The sequence below is a fragment of the Panthera tigris genome, chromosome B3 (assembly GCF_018350195.1).
Source record: "Panthera tigris isolate Pti1 chromosome B3, P.tigris_Pti1_mat1.1, whole genome shotgun sequence".
Classification (NCBI taxonomy): Eukaryota; Metazoa; Chordata; class Mammalia; order Carnivora; family Felidae; genus Panthera; species Panthera tigris.
Window position 1 is genome coordinate 45067756 of NC_056665.1, and position 22529 is coordinate 45090284.

The window sequence follows — 22529 nt, forward strand, 5'->3', positions numbered from 1 at the left end:
CTCCACACCACACCCTCCGGTGGCAAGGCTTGAGTGGCGTGTGGGAGGAGGGGCTGGGCGGGGCCTCCCGGCCCACCCGCGTGCTGTCACTTCCAGGTTCGGCGAGCACTTCCGGGTCGTCGGCGCAGCTCTGCGGCTTCTGCGACGGCCGAAGAGGTGGTCGGGTAGTAGGTGCTTCCTGCTGGGCTGCTGGCTGCTCCGCTTCTGTCCGCTCCGCGGCGGGAAGCGCCTTCCCCACAGGTACTGGGTGAGCCGTACCCTCGCTCCTTGCCGTCCCCCAAAGGTGGGGTTGCGGTCGGTTGGGTCTTCGAGGGCGGCGCGGAGGGCAGGGGCCCGGGGTGGGCCCGTTACTGACTTCGCTGCCGGGATGGCCCGGCGACCGGTACCCGCGAAGGAAAAGTGCGGGAGTCGGCGGGAGGAGGTTGCGCCCTGCGGCGGGAGGTTTGTGGTCCACAGGGCGCCAGCTGAACGGTCCTGGGGGAGGTCTTCAGCCCAGCCCCTTATTGTTAGCCAGGTGAATGTCTTTACGCATCCAGAGTTGTTGTGTTGTTTCGTTTTGTTTTTGCCGAATTTCAGAGGAGCGCATTCCGTAAGTGTCTCATTCCTGGGCTGCTTCGCTTATTTGAAATCTGCCTTAAAGTTCAAGCGGGCTCCCACAGGGTAACGAATTTAAACTGGATGATTTGATCAGGAAGGACGAGGACTACTGAGTTAGTTCCGAATGTGGAGCCCTTCTAATTAATTTTCTAAATTGCGAAGTGAAGGAGCACGAAATGGATGTGAGGGATACCAGATCTAACAGATTTGAACATTTCACAAGGGATTTTTAAGAATCTAAAATAATTAAAGTAACTAACAAATGTTTAAGTAACTTAAAGCTATTTTTTTTAAATTAGTATCTATTGTATGTGTATAATTGCCACATAACATTAGTTTCAGGTTAATTAGTGTTTTCCTTTCCTTCAGACAGATACTAGAAGCGGAATTTCTGGATCATTTGGTAGTTCTATTTTTAATCTTTTGCAGAACTTCCATGCTGTTTTCCATAGTGGCTGCAGCAGTTTGCATTCCTGCCAACAGTGCACAAGGGTCCCGTTTTCTCTACTTTCTCGCCCACACTTATTTCTTGTCTCCTTGAGAATTGCCATTATCACATGTGTAAGGTGATATTTCATGGTGGTTTTGATTTGCATTAGCCTGATGATTAGTGGTATTGAGCATCTCTTTATGTGTTTGTTGATCATCTGTAGGGGTTCTTTAGAAAAATGTTCAGATCTTTTGCCCATTTTTTAATCAGGTTGTTTGTTTGCTGTTGTATGAATTCTTTTTTATGATTTGCAAATAGTTTCTCCTATTCAGTACGTTGCTTTTTGTTTCTGTTTTTTATGTATATATTTATATATTATCCCTTCAAACCTCTTTACTTTTTTGGGTGTATGCATTGTGCTCAACATTCCAGTTCACTTGTCCTCTGACTTTAAAATGTAACTCTTTTGTATGTATTTAGCATATATATAAACATGTAAAAGTCAATCTTTTGATTGATTCAAACTTTCAGTGTCTGTTTTCCATTGACTCCCTCTCTACCATATCCCACCCCCTCAACTACCAATCTGTTCTCTGAAACTATGCGCTTGGGTTTTTTTCCTTTTTTGGTTTTAGATTCCACCTGTACCCGATATCATACGGTGTTTGCCTTTCTCTGTCTCACTTCACTTAATGATAATGCCCATGATGGGGCGCCTGGGTGGCTCAGTCAGTTGAGCATCTGACTTGATTTTGGCCCAAGTCATGATCTCATGGTTCGTGGGACTGAGCCGCATGTCAGGCTGTGCACTGACAGCACAGAGTCTCCACCACCCCACCCCCCCCCCCCGACCCTCCCTCGCTCTCTCTAGCTCTCAAAATAAATAAAATGGCAATGCCCTTGAGGTCTATCCCTGTTGTAATTGGCAAGATTTCATTCTTTTTATGGCTGAATAATATTCCGTTGTAATATATTCACCATGATGCCTTTATCCATTCATCCATTGATGGACACCTAGGTTGCTCTGATAGCTTGGCTGTTGTAAATAATGTTGCAGTGAACATGGAGTGCATATATCTTTTCAAGATAGTGTTTTCATTTGGGGGGGATAAATACCCAGAAGTGGAATTGCTGTATCCTCTGGTAGTTAATATTTGTAACTTTCTGAAGAACTTCCATACTGTTTTCCATAGTGGCTGCACCAATTTACATTCCCCCCAATAGTGCAAGAGAGTTCCCTTTTCTCCATCGTCACCAGTACTTGTTGTTTCTTGTCTTCCTGATAGTGGCCGTTCTAACAGGCATGAGGTGATATCTCATTGTGGTTTTGATTTGCATTTCCCTGATGATTAGTGATGTTGAGCTTCTTTTTGTGTGTCTGTTGGCCATTTATTTGTATGTCTAATTTAGAAAAATGTCTGTTCATGGGACGCCTGAGTGAGTCCGTCGGTTAGGCGTCTGACTCTTGATTTCAGCTAAGGTCATGATCTCACAGTTTGTAAGATGGAGCCCCAGGTTGGGTTCTGTGCTGACAGTGTGGAGCTTGCTTGTGAATCTTTCTCCCTCTCTTTCTGCCCTTCCCCTGCTTGCACAAAATAAATAAACATTAAAAACATTTAAAAAAAAAAAAAAGAAAAATGTCTTTTCAGATCTACTGCCAATTTTTAAATTGGGTTGTTATTTTGCTGTTCGTTGTATGAATTCTTTATATAATTTGGATATTAATTTCTTATCAGATAGATGATTTGCGGATATTTTCTCCCACTCAGTAGGTTGCCTGTTCATTTTGTTGACACTTTCCTTTGCTGTACAGAAACTTTTTAGTATGATGTAATCCTACTTATATATTTTTGCTTTTTGTGATTTTGCTTCTGGTGTCCAGTTTAAAATATCATAGCACCAGTGTCAAGGAACTTAACTGTAGCCTGTGTTTTCTTCTAGGAGTTTTATAGTTTTGGGTCTTACATTCAAGTCTTTCATCTGCTTTGAGTTGATTATTGTGGGTATAGTGTGTAAATTAGTGGTCCATTTTCATTCTTTTATATGTGTTTGTGCAGTCTTCTCAACATCATTTTTTGAAGATACTTCCCTTTCCCCGTTATTCTTGGCTTCTTTACTATAAATTCATTGAATATGTATGCCTGAGTTCATTTCTCGGCTGTTATGTTCTGTTGATATATGTGATTACCATGGCTTTGTAATACTGTGTAAAATCTGGGAGTGTGATTCCTCCAGCTTTGGTCTTCACTCTCAAGATTGCTTTAGCTGTTTGGGGGTTTGGGGGTTCCATACAAATTTTAGGATTGTTGTGTGTCTTTGAAAAATGCCATTGGAATTTTGATAAGGATTGCATTGAATCTGTAAATTGCTTTGGGTAGTAAGGAAGGACATATTAATAATATTGCTTCTTCTACTCCATGAGCATGGAATGTCTTTCCCTTTATTTGTGCCTTTTTTCAATTTATCTCACTGAATAAACTGAATAATGTAGTTTTCAACATATAGGTCTTTTACCCTCTTAGTTAAATTTATTCCTAGGTATTTTGTTCCTTTTGATGCAATTGCAAATATGATTATTTTCTTTATTTCTCTGATAGTTATTAGTGTATAGAAACTCAGTAGATTTTTGTGTATTGATTTTGTATCCTGTGACTTTACTCAGTTTGTTAATTTATTCTGACAGTTTTTGATGGAGTCTTTAGTGTTTTCTGTATATAACATGTTGTCTACAAATAGTGACAGTTTTACTTTTTCCTTCTCAATTTGGATGCTTTTTGTTTCTATATCTTGCCTAATTGCTCTGGAAGGACTTGTAGTACTTTGTCACATATAATAGGATAAGAGTCGTGTCTTGTTCGTGATCTTAGAGGAAAAGACTTTCTTTTTTAAAAAAAAATTCTTTTTTTTTTTTTTTAATTCTTTTTTTTTTTTTTTTAATTCTTTTTTAATGTTTATTCATTTATTGAAATAGAGACAGAGCACAAGTCGGGGAGGGGCAGAGGGAGATAGAGATACAGAATCCTAAGCAGGCTCCACACACGGGACTGGAACTCATGAACCCTGAGATCATGACCTGAGCTGAAGTCGAATGCTCAGCGTACTGAGCAACCCAGGCTTTCTGTTTATCATTGTTGAGTGTGATTTTAACTATGGGCTTGTGCTATACGGCCTTTATTATGTTGAGGTATGTTTCCTCTAAATCTGCTTTGTTGAAAGTTATCATAAATGGATGTTGAATTTTGTCATATACTTTTTATGCATGTATTGAAATAAGATTTTTATCGTTCACTTGGTTATTATGGTGTATTACATTGGCAGATTTGAGGTTCTTGGGCCATGCTTACATCCCTCGAATAAATCCCCCTTGATCATGGTGTATGATCCTTTTAATGTATTGTTGAATTCAGTTTGCTAATATTTATTGAGGATTTTTGCATCTATGTTTATCAGGGATATTGGCCTGCAGGGTTTTTTTTTGGTTTTTTTTTTGGGGGGGGGTGTTTGTTTTGTTTTGTTTCTTGTAGGATCCTTGTCTGGTTTTGGTTTCAGAGTAATACTGGACTCTTAAATGAGTTTGGAAGAGTTTGTTCATCTTCTCTATTGAAAGAGTTTGAGGATTGGTATTCTGTTTTGAATGTTAGGTAGAATTTATCGGTGAAGGCGTCTGATCCTGGGCTTCTGTTTGTTGAGAAGTTTTTGATTACTGAGTAAATTTCCTTATCATTGATTGGTGTGTTCATGTTTTCTATTTCATCATCATTTGGTTCTGTGTTTTTAGGAATTTCTTCTAGGTTGTCCAACTTCTTGGCATATAATTGTTCATAGCAGTCTCTTAAGATCCTTTCTATTTCTGTGGTGTCATTTGTAACATCTCTTTCGTGTCTGATTTTATTTGAATTGTTTTTTCTAGGTGTATTTATGAATTTAACTAAAGGCTTGTCAGTTTTGTTTATCTTTTCAAAGAGCCAGCTCTTTTTTTCATTGATACTCTCTAAGGCTTTTAAATCTCTGTTTCATTTCTGTCTTTATTTTCTTCCTTCTGCTGTGTGTGTGTGTGTGTGTGTGTGTTTTAGTTCTTGAGGTGTAAAGTTAGGTTGTTTGTGAGACTTCTCCAGGTAAGCCTTTATCACTATGAACTTCTTTCTTACAACTGCTTTTGATGTATCCAACAAATTTTGGTATGTTGTATGTCCATTTTCTTTGTCTCAAGACATTTTTTTATTTCTCTTTTGATCTCTCCTTTGATCTATTGGTTATTCAGTAACATATTGTATAATCACACATTGTGAATTTTCTAGGTTTCTTTGTGTAATTTCTGGTTTCATATCATTATAATCATAAAACATGTTTGATATGATTTCATTCCACCTAAATTTATTGGCTTGTTTTGTGGCCTGACATATCATCTATCTTGGAGAATGTTCCATGTGCACTTGAGAGAAATATATATTGCTTTTGGATGGAATGTTCTGTATGTATAATTTAAGTCTGGCCTAACATGTTCTAAGACCAGCATTTCCTTATTAATTTTCTGTTTGACTGAAAATATTGAAATCTCCTATTACTGTATTGCTGTCTTTCTCCCTGTATGTCTGTTACTCCTTGCTTAATATGTTTAGATACTTCTATGTTGGGTGCACAAGTATTTCCAAATGTTCTATTCTGTTGTTGGATTGACCCCTGTATCATTATGTGACACTCATCTTATCACTTATTGCAGTCTTTGTGTTTTAAAGTTTCTTTTCTGTCTTTTTTTTAAACGTTTATTTATTTTGAGAGAGTGTGTGTGCAAGCAGGGGAGGAGCAGAGAGAGAGGGAGAGAGACGATCCCAAGCAGGTTCTGTGCAGTAAGTGCAGAGCCCTATGTGGGACTCAATCCCATGAACCCCGAGATCATGACCTGACCTGAAATCAAGTGTCAGTGCTCAACCGACTGCGCCAGCCAGGTGCCCCTAAAGTTTATTTTTCTGATAGAAGTATAGCTACATCACCTTTCTTTTGGTTTCCATTTGCATGGAATATCTTCTTCCATCTCTTCACTTTCCATTTTACATGTTCTTCTAAAATGTAGGCATTTTGTGCAGGCAGCATATAGATGGGTCTTTTGTTTATATATATGCATATATATATATATATATATGCATATATATAATACACACACACACACACACATACATTCAGCCACTCTATGTCTTTTGATTGGAGAATGTAGTGCATTTACAGTTATAGTAATTATTGATAGCTATGTACTTACTGCCATTTTGTTAATTGTTTACTGGCTGTTTTTGTAGTTCTCTTCCTTCTTTCTCTCTTCCTTTGTGGTTTGATGACTTTCTTTAGCAGTATTCTGATATTCTTTTCGTTTATCTTTTGTGTGTTTGCTGTAGAGATTTGCTCTGTGATTACCAAAAGGCTTATATATAATAACTTATGTCTGTGTTAGTTTCAGGCATACAACATATTGCTTTGACAGTTTTATACATTACTCAGTGTTCACCATGGTATCTGTCACCATACAGTGTTATTACAATATTATTAACTGTATTCCCTATGTACTTTTCATCCCTGTGACTTCTTTTATAACCAGAAGTTTGTACTGTTTAATCTCTTTTATTGTGCCCATTCCTCCCACCTGCCTCCCTTCGGACAACCGTCAGTTCTCTGTATTTAAAAGTGGTCTGTTTTGTTTTTGTTTTGTTTTTTTTTTCAGAATCCACCTATATGTGAAATCATATGGTACTTGTCTTTCTCTGTCTGACTTATTTCATTTAGCATAATACCCTCTAGGTTCATTCATGTTGCCACAAATGGCAAGATACTCTTTTTTATGACTGCATAGTATTTCTTTGCATATATACACCACTTTTTTTTTCTTTTAGTATAGTTAGCACACAATGTTACATTACTTTCAGGTGTACAGTTTAGTGGGTTGACATGTTTATACATGATGCTATGTTCACCACAAGTGTAGCTACCATCTGTCCTATTACATTGCTATTAAAATGTGTTGACTGTATTCCTTATGTTACGCCTTTTATTTGACTTATTCCATAACTGGAGGACTGTATCTCCGTCTCCCCTTCACCTATTTTATCCAACCCCTCACCCCTCTTCCCTCTGGCAACAGTTCTCTGTATTTATCAGTCTGATTCTGGTTTTTGTTTGTTTATTCATTTGTTTGGTTGTGGGTTTTGTTTGTTTTGGTTCCACTGATGCGTAGAATCATGGTATTTGCCTTTCTTAGTCTGACTTATTTCACTTAGCATAATACCCTCTAGGTCTATCCATGTTGTCTCAAAACGCACAATCTCATCCTTTTTTATGGCTGAGTAATAGTCTGTTGTGTGTGTGTGTGTGTGTGTGTGTGTGTGTGTGTGTGTGGATATAGATATAGATGTGGATATATACACAGACATACCATATTTTCCTTTTCCATTTCTCTACTGATGGACACATGGGTTGCTTCAGTATCTTGGCTATTGTAAATAATGCTGCAGTAGACATAGGGGTGCATATATTTTTTTCAGATTAGTGTTTATTTTCTTTAGGTAAATACACACTAGTGTAATTACTGGACTATATAGCTTTGTTTTGTTTTGTTTTGTTTTGAGGCACTGTTTTCCACACTGGCTTCACCAATTTACTTTCCCTCCAACAGTATAGGAGGGTTCCCTTTTCTCCACATCCTCACCAACACTTGACATATTGTGTGTTTTTGGTACTAGCCATTCTGATAGATACGAGGTGATATCGTGGTTTTCATTTACATTTCCCTGATGATTAATGATGTTGAGAATCTTTTCAGGTGTCTCTTGGCCACTTGTACGTCTTCTTTGGAAAGATGTCCAATCAGGGCTTCTCCCTATTTTTTAACCAGATTATTTGTTTTTTCGTGTTGGGTTGTAGAAGTTTTTTATATATCTCGGATATCAACCACTTATCAAATACATCATTTGCAGACATTCTATCCCACTCACAAGATTGCCTTTTGTTTGATTGATGGTTTCCTTTGCTGTGCAAAAGCTATTTATTTTGGTGTAGTCCCAATAGCTTAATTTTTGCTTTTGTTTCCCATGCCTGAGGAGACGTATGCATAAATAAGTTGCTAAGGGCAGTGTCCAAAAGATTACTGCCTATGTTTTCTTCTAGGAGTTTCATGGTTGCAGGTCTCACATTTAGGTCTTTAATCCATTTTGTGTTTATTTTGTGTATGGTGTTTGTGTTTGGTGTCAGAAAGTGGCCCAGTTTTCCCAGTACCATTTATTGAAGAGACTGTCTTTTTCCCATAGTATATTCTTGCCTCCTTTGTGATAGGTTAATTAGCCATATAAATGTGGTTTTTATTTCTGGGCTGTCTGTTTTGTTCCATTGATTGATATGTCTGTTTTTATGCCAATACCATAACGTTTTAATTACTATAACTTCGCAATGTAGTTTGAGCTCAGGAAGCATGTTGCCTTCAGCTTTGTTCTTCTTTGTCCAGATTGCTTTGGCTACGTGGGTTTTTGTTGTTCTGTATAAATTTTAGGCTTTGCTGTAGTTCTGTGAAAAATGCCATTGGAATTTTGATATGGATTGCATTGAACTTGTAAATTGCTTTACATAGATTGTATGGAGATTTTAACAATACTCTTCCAGCCCAAGAGCATGGAATATCTTCCCATTTATTTTTGTTGTCTTCAATTTCTTTCACCAGTATCTTACATTTTCAGTGTACAGGACCTTCACCTTGTTTAAATTTATTTTTATTTTATTCTTTTTGATGCAATTGTAAATGAGATTGTGGGGTTTTGGTTTTTTTTTTCTTTTTTAAAGTTTGTTAATTTTGAGAGACAGAGCGTGCTGGGAGCAGGAGCAGTGGGCAGAGAGATTAGAGAATCCCAAGCTGGCTCCATTCTATCAGCCTGTAGAGCCAATGAGTTGTTTTTTTTTTTTTTATTTCCCTGATAGTTCATTGTTATAATTATTTTCTGGATAACTCTTAGAGTGTTGTCAAGTGGGCATGACCTAAGAGTTGGTACTCCTACTTTCTCAAGTTTCTCTCTCTATTGGGACCTCTTGTTGCCCTTTTTAACCCCTCCCCCATCCACCCACGTAGATTTTTTGCCTAAATTTACTAAGCAGATACTTATATGGCTTCCATTATGAGTTAGTTGCTGTTTGTTCTAGACAATTGGTTTACTTCCGTGAACAAAACAGATAAAAGCCCCTATTGGAAGATGCAAAAAGTAAACATAATTACATAACATGTTAGGTGGTAGTGCCATCAAAAACACATAGCAGGAAAAGGGGGATTGGGAAGTTCCAAAGTGGAGGTGCAAGTTGGTACTTTAAGTATGACCATCAGTTTAAGGCTCATTAAGTACAAGGTGTACTTGAAGGAATTGAGAGAATCAAGTAGGTATCTGGGGGGAGAGTATTCCAGGTAGAAAGAACAGCCTTTTCAAAGGCTTACATAGGCAGGTACTTCCCTGTCATGTTCTAAGAATAACATGGAAGGCAGTGTGTCTAAGACATACTGGGTGAGAGCAAGGGCGAGATGGTAGGTCTGGTTGGAGAGATCATAGGCAACCAAATTCTTGTAAGGACTGAGTGAAATGGAAGGTTTGGAACAGAAAAGAGGTATGTTCTAACCTAAGTTTTAACAGATTTGGCTGCCAAATTGGGATTAAAGTGTAGGGGCAGTGTGGAAGCAGGGAAACCAGTTAGGAAGCTAGTTCAGTAATCCAGTGGCAGATGATCACAGCACAGACCAGGGTGATAACACGTGGTGGAGTAACATTGGAAATGGTGAGAAATGGATGGATTCTGAATGCACTTTGAAGATAGAGTTTACAGGATTTGCTAGGGATTAGATGTGGAGGTGAGATGAGGGGAGTGGAGGATAACTTCAAAGGTTTTTGTGTAAACCCATAGAAGTATGGAGTTACATCAACTGAAAAGGGAAAAACAAAAAGTAAAATGTTGAGTAGGCAGTTGGGGCCAGTAGTGCCTTCAAGGGCAAGGTATATGCTAGCATATGAATTTAGGAATCATCAGCAAGGATTATCCTGAGGAATGAGTGTAGACATCAAAAGACCACAGACAGTGATTTGTGACTTAGAGAATTCAGAAAGAACAAGGTAAACTAACAAATGATATAGGGAAGGATAAACCAGGGAGTTGAAGAGAACAACCCAGGGGCACTTGGTGGCTCAGTCGGTTAAGCATCTGACTTCGGCTCAGGTCATTATCTCACGGTCTGTGAGTTTGAGCCCTTTGTCAGACCCTGTGCTGACAGCTCAGAGCCTGAAGCCTGCTTTGGATTCTGTATCTCCTCTCTCTGTCCCCTCCACCTCTCACACTTGCTCACTGTCTCTCAAAAATAAATAAACATAAAAAAAAAGAAAAAACGTGTGAGGTCCCAGAAGCTAAGCCAAGGTCCTATATCAAAAGGGAGAGTCATCAGCTGTGTCAAATGATTAAGTCTGAAGAGGACTAAGAAATTTGGATTAGCTTCACCAATGCCGTTGGTTCACCCATCTGTTTCATTTGAGTGCTGGAGGCAAAGCCTGTGAGGAGTGAGTGTAAGAGAAAATGGGAAAGGAGGAATGAGAGATGGTGAGTGCGGGTAACTCTTGGGAGTGTTCCTTACAGAGGAACAGAGAAACAGAGTGCAGCTATGAGGAAAGGGAGTTGAGACTTTTTATTTTATTTTCGAGAGCACGCATGAGCCTGGGAGAGGGGCAGAGGGAGAGAGAGAGAGAATCTTAAGCAAGCTCCATGTTCAGCTCAGAGCCCAGCGGAGGGCTTGATCAAGGGCTTGGTCCCAGGACCCAGGGATCATGACCTGAGCCAAAATCAAGAGTCACATGCTGTACCAACTGAGCCAGCCAGGTGCCCCAGGACTTTTTTTTTTTTCTTCCTGAGATAAGAGAAGTAGCCACCTTGTTTATTTGCTGATGGCAATGATCCTTAGAGATGGGAAATTTGAAGGTCAGGGGGAGAAGGACTAATTCAGTTGTTGGAATAATATTCTTGAGTGTACTAGAGGGATAGGCTTGATGCACAGGTTGAAAGATTGTATTTGAATAACAGCATGGATGGTTTGGCACAGTGACAGGCAGGGAGGCAAAGTATGTGCATATAGATGTTGGTAGGTGGTTTGGTACCATCTTGCGAGTCTGGAAGTTTCGTTGCTTCATTTTCCTAAGTAACGAAGAAAACTTTGTATCACACTATGACAAATTTTTAATATTTGATATTAGCATTTTGACATAACCACCAAGTTATTTGTTCACTAATACTTATTGAATACATACTAGTCATTGTTCTAGACGGTAAATTTTTTAACTGTGAACAAAACCCAGTCTTATGGAACATCTATTTTAGTGGATGGAAACAGTAAGCATATGTGTGTCAGCTACAGTTAATGGTATGAATGAAAGTTAAAACAGTGTAAGGGGGAAGAGAGGTAGTTCTTTTTTTATAGGTTGGTCACAGAAGTCCTTTCTAATGAAGTGACATTTGAGCAGAGATGTGAATTAAATCAGGGAGTGAACCGTGGAGGTAGTTGGGAAGAACACTTGAAGCAAAAATGACAGTGCAGAAGCCCCAAAGCAAGAATATCTTGCCATATTGAAGACCAGCAAGGTACCAGTATGGCTGCATCAGAGTGAATGAAGGAATAAGTGGAAGAAGGTAAGTTCATTGAGGTAGTAAGGGACCCAGAGGATGTCGGCCTTGCAAACCATTAGGAGGACTTTATTCTGAGGTAGGATGCTGCTATTGAACGTTTGCAATAAATGAGTGATGTGGCTTCATTTATGTTTTAAAAGGCTCAGTGTGGCTGCTCTAGGGGCAGGGGTGTTACAGGCAATTGTAGAAACAGGCAGAGCTCTTACAGGGCTATCACAGTAATCTTGGTGGCAGATGATGAGGACTTAATGGTAGCACTGGAGATGGCAAAAGTGGTCAGCTCCTGGCTATACTTAGAAGGAAGAGCTCAAAGGATTGGCTGACAGGTTGGATGCAGACTGAGAGAGAAGCTAAGGTTGAATGTAAAATTTTGGGGGTGTCCTATTTACACGAGACTAGATTTACTATTTACTAGAGTGAGCAAGCTGAGGGCAGAAAAGGTTTGGGAGGGACAGAGTCAGGAATTTGGTTTTTGTCACATTTCATTTGAGCTACCGTATTGATACTTTCAGGGAGTGTTGAGGCAATTTTATATATGGCAACAAGGGGACAAGGACTGGGGATATACATTTGGAAGTCATCAGCAGGTAGTAGTAAAAGCCATAAGCCTGAATGAGCTAACTAAGGGAGTAAAACATACAGAGAAGACCTAAGAAGCCTTAAGGCCCTCCAGTAGAGGTCAGGTTGCTGAGGAGGAACCAGGCAAAGAAAACAATAGTAATATCCAGTGAGTTGGGAGGAGAGAACGGAGTGTGGCATCCCAGAAGCCAAAGAAAAGGTTTCAAGAAGGTAGACGTGATCTCCTGTATCAAATTCCATGGGCGTATAATGTGAAGATTGATAACTAACCATTATTTTTGCCGAGCTTTACTTGATAAAGTCTCCTGTCCATCTCTAAAGCTGAAAGTGCCATGAGGTCAGTGGTCTTGTGTATGACATGTAGCAGCAGCTCAAAATTTGTTGAAACTGTACTACTGCCACCCTATTTGAGCCCTCATTTCCTTCAAGTATGTTCTTCAGATTGCTGCCCATTTGACCTTTCCTGGAATGCTTCAGTGGTTCCCGTTATCTTCCCTGTAAAACCCTGGTGTCTCTCCTGGTGGAACAAATCCATCGTGTCCTCTTTCTCAGCTCCGTTTCTTACCACTGCCTATTCATCTTCCTTAAACTGTATCATTTCATACTCCTGTGGCTTTACTCGTTCTATTCTTCTTCTTTTGCTTGGCTGAAGTCTAGCTTGAAGAATCAGGAAGATTGGGGTAACCAGTCTACTCAGTCCACAGGTAGCCTGCATCATACACTCTATAGATCTATCATAGTTACTCTTCTCTATTGAGTTAAATCCTATTTTTGTATTTCTGTTACCCTGTCTAGAGTATAAGTTTTTTAGAATCCGAAGTATATCCTTACTTACCTTCCTGTCCCTGCTGCTTATGATAGTGCGATCTTCTTGATAGGCACTCTGTACATATCAAATGTTAAGGAAAAAAGGGAATGAAGCGAAGGCATGTACGTGGAAGCTGAAGACTGTCTGGATTAGTGACTTGACAGTAAGGAGAAAGGAATGGTAATATGTGATAAATTCATTCTAGATTAAGTTAAAAGGCAGACTTTTAAAAGAAATAGCAAAAATATACCTATATCTGTAAATGAGTATACCTGTACTTTGTGTAAAGGAGAATAAATGCCTATGTCAAAATAACAAAAGAATAAGTCATTTTTAACTGTTCTTTGTAATTCTTGGTTATAAGGCAATTTGCAATTATTAAGGGTTCTGATAGCATATATTAGTATGTGAAGTAGACTATATTACATACATGGTTTATAATGTTTAATACTTTCATATTAAATTTTTAGGACATCAATGCAAGCCTGAATAAGAAACACAGTTTCTTCCTCCTAAGCCATGGCATATCAGTTATACAGAAATACCACTTTGGGAAACAGTCTTCAGGAGAGCCTGGATGAGCTCATACAGGTGGGAGACTAAACATCAGTTTTTATTTAGATGGATCTATAATAGTTTTTGTTATATCCTTGGTCTCAGGCAGAGATAGGACATTAGAGATCTTAGACTCTCTGACCCAGCAAGTCAGTGTTCAGATGAATAACTGCAAGTTCTTGTACATTATACCATTCCGATGACATGGTTGAACATGCCTAATTTTTCAAAGATTATTGTTAAACATAAAAATTGAGAGTATTGGTTTTCTCTTATAAGAAAGGCATAGTCTGTGTAGCTTTAAGATAATTTTGGAAAATTTAATAGTCTTTTGAGATTTAAATTTGAATTTATATTTCAATTTTAGGAGAATTAACCTTTAAATTAAACTTCTCTAAGAACATTTTAATATTATTTTCATTTGCTTTCATACATTTTATGAGCTTTAATGAGATTAGGGGTTTTTTAGTATATTAAGTCCTGTGGTTTTTATTTAAAAGAAACTTGGTTCCTTCAATTTACTGAATGCCTCTTTCCAGACACTATAAAGGAGTGATAGAGTTTTGTCCTGGCAGTGTAACATCACTGCATGTTTTCTTTTCACAATTCTGTTTGAGTCAGGACAGTGCAGGAAAATACAGTGAGGCTTTACTTCCTAATTGTCATTTATGGCACAAAAGAGTAAGAGATTCTAGTTTAAGAGGCTCTGGTTAACCTCGGTTAAATTTTAGATGATAACTCATATGTATGTTGTCTTTAATGTCCTTCCCTAAAAGGATTTACGAGCTTTACTTTTTCTCAGTCTCAACAGATCACCCCCCAACTTGCTCTCCAAGTTCTCCTTCAGTTTGATAAGGCTATAAATTCAGCATTGGCCCAGAGGGTCAGGAACAGAGTCAACTTCAGGGTAAGGATATTTTCCTAAAATTTTGCAGTTTATACCAGTGGTTATTACAACAGTGCTTTTTAGGATCCGTACATAATTATTAATATAAAAGGAAGAGATGGCTTAATCGAATTTTGGAACTTGTTTTATAGTAACTATACCTTACTTTTAACTGTTTTTTAAACTTTATTTATTTTGAAACAGAGTGTGCCAGCAAGGGAGGGGCAGAGGGAGAATCCCAACTAGGCACCACACTGTCAGCTCTGAGCCTGATGTGGGGCTGGAACTCAACAAATCCTGAGATCATGACCTGAGCTGAAATCAAAAGTCAGACGCTTAACCGACTGAGCCACCCAGGCGCCCCAAATTATACTTTACTTTTAAATTCTGTATACCAGCTCTATCCACCTAACGTGAGATACAGAGTTGTTTTTAAGATTTTTGTTCCATTGTTTCACAAATCAGCCTATGTATGTTTAGTTGCCTTCCCTCCAGAGTTACTGAGGTCTCAAATGCCCAAACCCTTATCTGCAGAATTGAAGGTAAATGAGAGCTGTCTCTCAGGTTTGCTTATGTTTTTCAAACTCTGACCTTCCCTCATTCCAGGGAAGTACATTCATGTTGCCTCCCACCTACTCTAATGAAGACCTGGACTGGTGGTAGATAATGACCTGTTCTGGTAGCTTGATCTCATTTAACTCATTTATACTTTGAACAGTAAGCCCAAACGGAACAAAGCTATCTTTCTAAACTGGATGGTAAATCAGACTGAAGCCCATTGCAAGCATCATGGTAAATAGAAATAATCTTACCACGTTGATATTAATAGAGTCATAATTTGGTTATATTTAATATTTGTGCTTATGTTGTTAAGGGATACCATAAAGTAGAAATTAAAAGATTACAGTATATGAAAAGAACATAGAGGTCAATTGATTTAAGAGAAGTATAGAGTTTGGGGTTTTTTTAATTAAAAAACTTTTTATTTAAAATCCTTTCTTCAACATGTCAGTGTCTATTACATACCAGGCATTGTGGATCTTGGGTATACAGAGAATAATTTTAATGAAGGGATAAAGTCTGCATGTATTTTATGTAATAAATCTTATCAATTTCACATGTGTAAAAGTTATCTGGAGTAAAATGTATCTTTATAAATTTTGTCAGTAGATTCTTGAATTTTTCTGGCAAAATTAGTTTGCTGTTTTGTATAACCAGATGTACAAATCTGCCAGGTTTGACATTCAGAACCTGATGCTTTAATTCTAAATTAATACATACATTTTTGCCTATATAGACAATTTGACTACTTATCTTCTAGTGGTACTGTAGGTTCCCAGTTTGGGTCTAGTTAGGTAAAGTTAAACATGGACACCTGTGTGACTCAGTCTGGTTAAGTGTCTGACTTCAGGTCGGGTCACGATCTCACGGTTCATGGGATCTCAGCCCCACGTCGGGCTCGGTGCTGACAGCTCAGAGCCTGCTTTGGATTCTCTGTCTCCCTCTCTCTAAAATGAATACAACATTAAAAAAAATTAAACACAATTTGACATTTGCATCTTTTGCATAGTGTTTTATAAGTTCGCCTGTTTTCCAAAAGCTAGTAATAACTACTCTGTCATAGCTCGGGCTTTCATTACCTACCTCTCCCATTACAGCAAACTTGTTCAGAGTGTTTGCAAATAACCTATTTTGCTTGGTCACATTTAAGTCTATATTATTTGTAATAATTTTTACTAGCCTGGGGGCCCATTACATGTTAAAAAGGTCAATGTATATATTCACCAAGGACCTTGAACTAATTTTTAGGGAGAAAATTCATATGGAACTAGTCCTTTAAAAAGTCAATGTGTGCTTTAGAAAAAAAGTATGCTAGCAGGTGAGAGTAATGTTAAACTTGAAGTAGTAATTAGGCATTAAAAGATTTAAAGGTCAAGAAAAATCACCCTTCTAAAAACACTGACAGTTTCCTTTTCCCTGTCTGGTCTGTTTCTACCAAGAACATGTATTAAGATATTTTAAGAATGTTGCCCAGATACAGATATATGTAAAGGTGCATTGAAGACCTAGTTTGGCCAAATTAATTACGGTTTAAATCAGTTACTTGACCAAAGTCAAGTATCTTAGTATTCAAAAAGTTCCTTAAATACATTGTTTGTAATGTTTTTGAGACAGAGGGAGACAGAATTCAAAGCAGGCTCTAAGCTCTGAGCTGTTAGCACAGAGCCTGATGTGAGGCTTGAACTCATCAACTGGGAGATCATGACCTGAGCCGAACTGACTGAGCCACCCAGGCACTCCTTTGTATACATTTTTTTAAATAAAATTTTCTATTCTCGAGTCCTTATACTTGAGATAGATTAGGACTTGGACGAAGATACTATAAATTAAATATAGTATTTTATATTAGGAATTCTAGCTCACTAAACAATTCTCAAAAGATTCTATCATTAATCTCTTCTTGTGTTTACATTCTATTAAGCCTTTGTTGGCTCACAAGTTGTCTATTTTAATCTAAATGTTAGCGTTGAACATAAAATAGTTTTCGGTCAAGTTTTATAGCAATTTCACAATAAAATAAGGGAAGTATATACATTTACGTTACAACTAACAGAATTTCAACATGTATTTGAAAATATCCCAGTAACATGCCTTGTTCAGATTATTAGCATAGTTGTCACCAACTGGGTAGTTCGCATTCAGGGGTGCTAGAAATGAACATTAAAATTGGCATTTAGCTGTGTAGCCTTCCAAAGGCTCAGAATGTAACTAAAGAGATCTTTTTTTTTCCCTTAACACTATGTCCTGAAGGTTTTCCATGCCTTAATCTCACCACTCCACTAAAACTTTTCTTACCACATCATTTATTGCTAAACCTAATGCATAATTTGTGACATTACATTCTCTGTTGAAACCCATACTTCCCTTGAAACCATACTATCCCAGCTTCTATTCTCTGACCCCACTGTCTCTCAGACCCTTTTTTGTTTCATTGTTGGTATTCCTTAGGGTTATCTAGGGCTCCACCTATTCTCCTTGAATGATCTCATCCAACCCTGTGTCTCTAAAGTGGATAGGCTCATGCTCCCAGGCTTTCTTCCACACTCTAGCAGCTTTCTGCACATGGTGACTTAGGTCTCAAAGTCAACAAGTTCCAAATCAAACTGGCTTTTCCTATGATTGCACTGTTATTGGAGACAGAAACTTGGGGATGAACAGATTTTGTCTCCCTACCATAGCGCACTGTTACCAGGTATCTCTCCACTTCCATTTCCTTGCTGCTACAGTAAAGCCACTCTCACCTCTCTTGCAGGCATCAAAGTCTTCGGCCTCCATCAGAACCGCCTCCCCCCCCCCCCCCCCCAATCAATTAATGTTATCACCAGAAATGCAAATCTGATGTTATTCTTCTGCTCAAAATCCTTCACTGACCTAATAATAGGTTTAGGATGCAGCAAATCTTTCCAAGGTTCTCCAGGATGTCCTCCACCTTGGGAGTTCGACTCATTTAGCTATCCCATTCCAACTATGTGTTTTACTTTCTGTTGTCCCACCTCTCCTTGACTTGTACTCGCTTTTCAGGACTCAACTTCACTTTGTGAGGGGAAGCCTCCTGTGCCCCATGTCTTCCATACCCTTGGGTGCCCCTAGCTTACTCCTCTTTCATAGTACTGCTATACTGTATGCTTTCTTGTTTTAACGATCTCCCCTGCTACCGTGTGCTCATTGATGGCAGGGATCATATTTGTATCCTCAGAGCATAGCGTAGTCCAACAAATGATAATTATTCATCTTTTTAAAATTTCATGAAGTCATTCACAACCATCATAGTTTCCCTAATCATTCTCACTTGATAGAACATGTAGGTAGAATCCAGTTTTCACTATTACAAGTAACACTGCAGAGAATGTTTTTCTGAATTGAAGGTTTGGGGTTTATAAATCTCTTACCAAATACTAAATTTCATTTGTGAAGATTCCATGTGTATGTGTCTGTTTTGATGGCATTCAGCTTGTGTCTTCCTTTGCACTTCTACCGCATTCTTCGAGAATTTCCTTTTTATATTCCTGCTCCTAAAAAAAAAAACCAAAATACTTATCAGTTGCACAGGACAATAATGTAGTTCCATTGGTTATAGCACAGTAATTCATCCAAGACACAGGGTTAAAATTTAGTGTTTCTGGGTAGTCCCTGCTTTTGTACAAGCTCAGAGAATTAACACATACAAAATGTGGTTGAAAAACATGGGTTTGAACTGTGTGGATCCACTTTTATATATGTATTTTCTCAATATTTCTCATGATTCTCTTAGTAACATTTTCTATGCTGTAGCTTACTTTGTAATACAGAATATAATGCATATAATGTACAAAATGTGTTAATCAACTCTGTTATCAGTGAGGCTTATTAGTTAAATTGGGGCAGAATCAAAGTTTGTATGGATTTCCTACTGCAGGAGTGGTGTTTTACATAAAAATTCAAGTGAACTTTCATCATGTTGCCACAAGAGAGCAGTACAAATTCAAATTTCCTTCCAGCTTTTTTTACATGGTTCAGGTAAGTAATTTGCAGACTCTTTGAGAGCTGAAAATAGTCTGCTAACTACAGCATTTAACTACTAGCAAATTTATCTAGGGTGGTGTTTTTGGTTTGTTTTTTCCCAAATGACAGGATGAAAATTAAGGAAAATCTTAAGGTAAGTATTAAATCATCATATTGTTTTAAAGATTACATTCTTGGTAACTGAGTTCTTAAATTGCCTTGGGGGAAAAATGACTTCATGGTATGTCTAAATGTTTTGTTTTAAAGGGCTCTCTAAATACGTACAGATTCTGCGATAATGTGTGGACTTTTGTATTGAATGATGTTGAATTCAGAGAGGTGACAGAACTTATTAAAGTGGATAAAGTGAAAATTGTAGCCTGTGATGGTAAAAGTAAGTGTTTACCTAATTACTGTGAAAGCAAAACTACTTGAAATCTTGTTTTTTTGAGTCTTTAGAACATCTTCATCTGTCAGTCATCTGGAATTAAGGGGGGAAATGGCTAAGAGATCTGGCTTCTGTCTCAGCTACATTCTGAATTCCAGGTCTCAAACAGTCCTCTTAATGACTTTAGGGATGAACATTTCATAGGACATGTAGACTAACCCACACAAATTCAATCTGTGTGAGTAAAAATAAGCAAATTTTTTTCAGTTGCACATTTGAAGTGTTTAATTTTGACAGTTTATCCTATGATTTCTGCGTTGCTGGATGCTTATATGTTTTATATTTAAAAGTAATCGTGTAAAAGAATTTGAAAAACCCTAAGACCCTTATCAGTTATAATGATAAATATCCATTCCCCTCTCTGTTATATCTGTGCAGATATATTTTCCACAGCAGACCTAGGACCTTGTTCAAGTCCTTAAATGTTTCAAAAACTATATGTATCTGCTTCCTCTTCCATGATTAGTCATTTCCTTTTTGCTGATTATATTTTAAACATATACTTACTTTTACTTTATGATCTGAACCATTTGTGTTTCAAACAGCTGTTCCTGAAATTAAATAGAGAAGACTGTTACTCCCTAAGAAGGGGAATTTGGAAAAGCAAAAGAAAATGTAGAAATTTAATACCCTAAATTTCTCAGGTTATTTTGTATATTTTGGGTTCCAAAAGAAATAAGCTAATTACTGAAAAATGTAGAGAAGACAGAAGAAAAGCGTAATATGTAACACCATCTGGAGAGAACGTCACTTAATATCTTACTGCATAACTCTCTAGTCTTATGTATCCTTTTTTACAGTAATAAATGTATGCATGCATTTGCAGATACATCATTTTTCAGGGCTGCATCAATGCCTTTGGCCCTTTTTTTAAAGAATGAAGTCTTTTCCAGATACCAGCAAGTCTCTGAAAGTAGCAACACTACAATGACTTGCGCTTTTCAAAAGGTTATGTAGGAATAAAGATGGCTTTTTAATATTATCCAATCAAATACTGTTTCCTTGCTTAATGACAGAAAAAAATCTATGTTATTTTATAGTTCCTGGATTATGACATTTCTGTAGGTCAGATTATACTTTTTTTCATATTTTCCTTATAATTAAGGCTAAGAGCATCAGCATAAGTCTGAGACTTTTAAGTTTTTGTTAGACTGGGGAACTGGGGCATTAATTTATAACTCCTGCACCTCTATCAAAATAAGTTAATGATGTAGTCCAGTACTATTCAGTAAGACTTTCGTACCTATAGAAATGTTCTCCATCTGTACTTTTCAGTAGCCACATAGGGCTATTAAGCATTTGAAATGTGTTAGGGCAACTGAGAAATTTAATGTTTATCAGTTAACTGATTTAAATAACCACACATGGCTTCCCGGTGGCCACCCTGTTGGACAGCACAGATGTAGACTCATAGATTGTCTGTTTCAGTTGTTTGAAACATAGCTAAGAACCCTCACCAGTGGAACCACCAAAAAAAAAAAAAAAAAGGCAAGAAAGAAACATAGCTAAGAATCAAAAAGTCAGTTAAAGAAGACCCCTGAGCAAATTACTAATATCAAAGAGTCCATGTAAACATGTGTGTTTTACTCACAGAAGCTCCTGTCTGGTAGTCCTTAGAGTGTATTACTCTTGCTTAGATGCAAGATTATCTGTTTTTTTCAGAATTCAGTGGATGAATAGTAAAATCAGCCTTACCTACTGCAGTAGCTTCTGAGGAGTGTATTAACTGATCGTCAGAAAACTGTTAAGTACTCCAGAAAAGTTTGTGTTGCATGTGTTCTGTCAGCAGAAAAGAATACAATCTTAGAATTTCTTCTTTCCAAAATTAAAATATAAATGATTGAGAAAATGTCATTCCTTAATGACCAGATAAATGGATAAGCCCTTTTTTTCCTAAAAGCTTTCTGAAATAGGAAAAGTGACAGTGGCTAGAATTTTGGTTTCTCATCAGAAATTAAAATACAATTTTCTCCTGATTATATGTTACGGTTCTTTGTGGTTTAAAATTTGGGGACAGTAGAGGACCTAGAAAAAAAAAATCATCCTATGGCAACTATATGAACCAAATTGGTATAACTTATATAATGAACCAAGTAATATTAATTTGGTTTTTCTCTAGCATAAATAGGGAGAGCTAAGAATTATCTTCTTTACCTGTGCCTTAAAAAGCAAGTTAAAGTTCTCAAGACATTTCCTTAATCAGCTTCCCCCAACCTTGCCTTCTTTTTCTCCCCACCCCTCAACAGTGCCACTGTTATTTCCTGTTTTAAAGATATTCTCAAAATATTTAAAATTAAGTTGCTCTTTCAATTTATTCTTCTTCTCCTGTTTCCTAGATACTGGCTCCAATACTACAGAATGAATGGGGAAAAAAATGGCTTTTTTATGCCATCTTCTGTTATTATTCATCGCTTTTTTGAGGAGAAGCATAGAAGAGACTTTATTTATTCTAGCATCGCAGAAATGACTACACTGTGCTATACTATCAGAATTCCAATAGAAAGAAGCTTGTAACTATAGCCTCTTACCTTTTCAGCATGAAGAAACAGAAGTTTTTTTTAATAACATTGTTGCCTTCCTAAAAACATTCTTTAATAAACTCATTTTAAAACTCAATGTGAGTAATAACTGGTAGAACTATTAAGCTAGCAATATGAAGATATTAGATAAGTGTTGGAAAGCATTTGCTCTTTCCTTTTCTATAAAGGAAATGCATTCATTTCAGTAAAGTGAAGTTACTTTTCATCAATAGTAACTTTAGCAGGGGTAAAACCAAATTCTGGATTGGAATTTCATTTTGCTCCATTTTTTTGTTTAATGTTTATTGTATTTTTGATAGAGCACGAGCAGGGGAGGAGCAGAGAGGGAGGGAGACACAGAATCCAAAGCAGGCTCCAGGCTCTGAGCTGTCAGCACAGAGCCTGATGCAGGGCTCTATCCCACAAACTGCCAGATCATGACCTGAGCTAAAGTCAGATGCTTAACTGACTGAGCGACCCAGGCACCC

The 22529-nt window shown here is 37.6% G+C and overlaps 2 protein-coding genes across 5 annotated transcripts in view; one reads left to right on the forward strand and one right to left on the reverse strand.

Moving 5' to 3' along the window:
• The first annotated feature begins 97 nt into the window (after positions 1–97).
• Positions 98–21889, forward strand: GTF2A2 (general transcription factor IIA subunit 2). The gene is made up of 5 exons (XM_015538599.2): positions 98–240; positions 13562–13682; positions 14449–14553; positions 19342–19468; positions 21859–21889. Exons 2-5 carry the CDS (start codon positions 13611–13613, stop codon positions 21882–21884), a joined length of 330 nt encoding a protein of 109 aa, XP_015394085.1. The 5' UTR covers positions 98–240; positions 13562–13610; the 3' UTR covers positions 21885–21889.
• The window catches only part of GCNT3 (glucosaminyl (N-acetyl) transferase 3, mucin type), a 33716-nt gene continuing 22301 nt past the window's right edge, over positions 11115–22529 (reverse strand). For 2 of the 4 annotated variants that reach the window (XR_006218606.1, XR_006218603.1), the window contains 4 exons: positions 21218–21301; positions 20030–20073; positions 18483–18605; positions 11115–11215 (listed from right to left, as the gene is read on the reverse strand). The gene's annotated coding sequence lies outside the window, so the exon portion shown is untranslated. Of the gene's footprint in view, positions 11216–16001; positions 16041–18482; positions 18606–20029; positions 20074–21217; positions 21302–22529 lie in introns of those variants that run through there. The other 2 variants (XR_006218604.1, XR_006218607.1) reach the window with 2 other exon arrangements.